The sequence below is a fragment of the Lachnellula hyalina genome, assembly GCF_007821495.1.
Source record: "Lachnellula hyalina strain CBS 185.66 chromosome Unknown contig00264, whole genome shotgun sequence".
Taxonomy (NCBI): Eukaryota; Fungi; Ascomycota; class Leotiomycetes; order Helotiales; family Lachnaceae; genus Lachnellula; species Lachnellula hyalina.
Genome location: NW_022157378.1, coordinates 1 through 3,647, shown reverse-complemented (window position 1 = coordinate 3,647; position 3,647 = coordinate 1). Strand labels below are relative to the sequence as shown.

The following is a 3,647-nucleotide window of genomic DNA, read 5'->3' as shown; positions in this document are numbered from 1 at the left end:
TGTGATACAACCTTGTATGCTCCGTCCACCCGAACCCAAGCACTCGATTGGACAAAATCCCGCGGCCCTTCATGCATGTACGGCAGCGGAACATACCATTGATCGCCAACCGGATTTCTCCATAAAGCTGTACGTGCCTTCTTAAAAGTCTGAACCTTGAAGCAAACAAGGCCCCCCCTCGAGCATTGCTTACACCTTTTATATTGTTACTCCTTATCGAATTTTTGACTTTGGTTTTCACACGGCAAATATGTCTGTCCTGGAATATGATTACATCGTAGTGGGTGGTGGTCTTGCTGGGTTGGTCGTTGCGAATAGACTAAGTGAAGATCCGCAAAAGAAAGTCTTGGTCATCGAGGCCGGTGCGGATCACAAAGACAACCCCAGAGTTAACACTCCAGGTTCGAAAGCTGCCCCCTTTATTTAGCTCCTTTTACTGAGATCGCCAGGTTTGATGACAACCTTGTACGGGGATCCTGAGTATGACTGGCAGTTCATGAGCCCCCCTCAGGTGCGTCTTATATCGCCATTTTTTGGAATGAGATGTGAAAATTGACAGCATATAGCCTCATGCCAATAATAGACAGATCGCATGTCCTCGAGGTCGTGCTCTAGGGGGTAGCTCAGCAATCAACTTTTCCGCAATATTCTACCCATCGAAGGGAAACTTCAATGCCTGGGCCTCACTTGGCAACCCGGGATGGAATGGCGAAGATATAGCACCTTACTTTCAGAAGTACCATACATTCCACCCGCCATCTGAAGCTGTCACAAAGCAACTATCTTTGGACTATGTGGATGCGAGTGCTCAAGGTCGTGACGGGCCTTTGCCGGTAATCTTTGGCGACGGGTATGGGCCATTCAACGAAGCTTGGGTAGAAACCTTCCGCGAGCTTGGTTATCACCTACCTAGTGACCCTATCAAGGGAGAAAAGCTTGGTGCATTCACGGTTCCACTCTCAATCAACCCCGAAAACAATACTCGTGCATATTCCGCCAGTGCTTACTACTCTGAGGAAACTCGCAAACGACCAAACTTGACAGTTCTCACACAAACCGCAGCCGAGAAGATCATCCTGGGAAAAGATGCAGACGGATCCGCTGTGGCAACGGGGGTGCAAGTAATTTCAAACGATGAGCGGAAAACATATCTGGCAAGGAAAGAAGTTATCTTGGCAGCTGGTGCCGTCCAATCGCCACAACTTCTGGAACTCTCTGGTATTGGTGGAAAGGAACTACTTACGAAGCACGGGATCCCAGTCATTGTTGACCTCCCATCTGTCGGGGAAAACTTCCAGGACCACCCTTTCGCAGGAATCAGTTGGGAAATAGCTGACGACCAAGCTTCTGGGGACATCCTTCGCGACCCCAGTCTTGTTGAAGCAGTCCTCAAGTTATACCAGGAAACAAATGGTGGTCCCATGAACGGCACACCAATCAGCGCTTCCTACATGCCGATGGTAGACATCAACGGCGAACTGAGCCGTGAAAGTATAGAGAAGCTTCTCGTCGAACACCTTGATAATGTGGACTATCCAACATTTCCTGGACAGAAGCTCCAATATGAGGTCTTACGCAAACAATTGCTTGATCCGAAGGAGTCTTCGGGGGAGTACATGTCTCTGCCTTTGCAACTTAATATGGGTAAGAAGACAGACATGCCTCTCCTTTTCTCCAAGATCTCCGAGGGAAACTACTATTCCATTATTATCATGATCAACCACCCTTTCTCTCGAGGTGTTGTTCATATCGAGTCGAAGGATCCCAAGGCACATCCCGTCGTTGATCCACGTTACCTGTCGCATCCATTAGACCTCGAAATCCTAGCTCGGCACACACAATATCTCGAGAAGATTATTTCGACGGCGCCTCTTTGCAATCTTCTGAAGAAAGGAGGACGACGGATCCCTGCTGGTGCAGACCCCACGAGTCTGGATGCGGCCAAAGAGATTGCTAGAGAACGACTGTTCACCGCGTTTCATCCTTCTGGGACTTGTGCCATGATGCCGCGAGATATTGGAGGAGTGGTAAGCGAGAAACTGGTTGTTTATGGAACAAAGAACTTGCGAGTGGTGGATGCTTCGATTTTCCCGATTGAGCCGCTGGGAAATATTCAGGCGAGTGTTTATGCTGTTGCAGAGAAGGCTGCAGACTTGATCAAGGCGGATTGGGTATCTTGAATGCGCGAATCTAGAGAGGTTAATTGTGCATAGGAAGCTCCCTTAGCTAGGCTTCTGTACATACAGTCTTAGACCAGTTTGCTCTGTTCGTATCATGTCAAATCTGCCGGCAGTCAATTTGTGAATATCTGTCATATAAGACCTAAATGAAGAACTTGATAAATATAGCGAATTGGCGTAAGCTTTGTTTGAAACCCCCAAGTCTTGGAGATCATATTAGTGCAAATACAATGCCCCGCAATAATAAGACGCAAAAACACTGAACTTTAGATTCCGATTCCTATATCCATAAAATAATTTTTAAAAGTGGCACCTACCAGTCCTCTTCAGAAAGCCGCTAGGAAGTGGAGTTGTGGAGGCGAAGGTTCTGATTGACTCTTAGCAAAGAAGGAAGCTCTTTTATAGCTTGAAACTCGCTAAATACACGCTGCAGTAAAGACTCTTACATGTTTGGTCCTCGCAACATCTTCCATCACCCTCAGCTTGTGCGCATCGGGCATGAAGGCATGATATCTTTACGAATCTATTGCCGACTCTTCATCACTTCACATAAATCTAGGTGCTCGCACGCCGGGCTTTTCAATTATACTACTAGCATCTAGCAGCAGCAGCAGCTGCTGCCGTTCTAACCAACAGGTCTGCAAAGATTGAAATATACCAGGGAATATAATATTGAAGAACAAAGACTGATTATAACGCTGTTTCATGAATCGCACGGTAATCCATCAGCAGTGCCATCCGCCAGGGACATCTGGACGTTGCGAAGACGCTCCTTGCCTACTCTGGTTGAAATCCGGAGACCTATGCCATCACCTGGATGTTTCTACTAGTTGTAACCCAGGGAGTACAAGTACCGATGTCAAAGGTTCTCTTGAGCTTGGGAGTAGATTTCGATGCTACGATTGACCGAAACACTAGCTACACAATATGCGAATGTCTATCGTCCGTGGCAGTAAAGCAGAACTTATCGCCCATCGCACGGTTGCTCGTCGAACTTGGTGTTTCAGTGGAAGAGTGTCAGAAGGATCCGGTCTGGAAGGATCTCGGAACCCGGACGGATGAGGTCTTGCGAGACGAAAGAGGGAAATATGTTCCGACACGACCAAACTCTGGGGGCTGGATCTCAGGTGTGCTTAGAGTGAGTTGGGTGGGGAGGGATTTCTAGATGGACGGTTTAGAAGCTTTGTTTTATCATCGTTTGCTAGATATTTCAAATCAAATCTAGCAGATAATATAATATTTGAACGTCTGAAGCAAGCCAGCAATGTATTCCTGTCTGCGAAAAAATTGACGGGAGATTTGAATATCAATTGATACTGCCTTACGTGTATAGTATAAAATCTCACGGCTTTCAAGTAGAACACATAGCCTGTCTACAAGTCCTACTTATTATCCACGCACCTCTGCGCCTCCAACTCCACCACCTCCTCCACCTCCACCTCCTCCCCCTCACCACCACCCCTTCTC

At 47.2% G+C, this 3,647-nt stretch overlaps 1 protein-coding gene across 1 annotated transcript; it reads left to right on the top strand.

The window, feature by feature from the left end:
• Positions 1 to 250: 250 nt before the first annotated feature.
• On the top strand, positions 251 to 2,180 carry citC_1 (Dehydrogenase; the record flags this gene model as incomplete). The annotated part of the gene is made up of 3 exons (XM_031153858.1): positions 251 to 401; positions 450 to 511; positions 567 to 2,180. The coding sequence occupies 3 exons, from the start codon at positions 251 to 253 to the stop codon at positions 2,178 to 2,180; spliced, it is 1,827 nt and encodes a 608-aa protein (XP_031001264.1).
• Between the last annotated feature and the right edge of the window lie 1,467 nt (positions 2,181 to 3,647).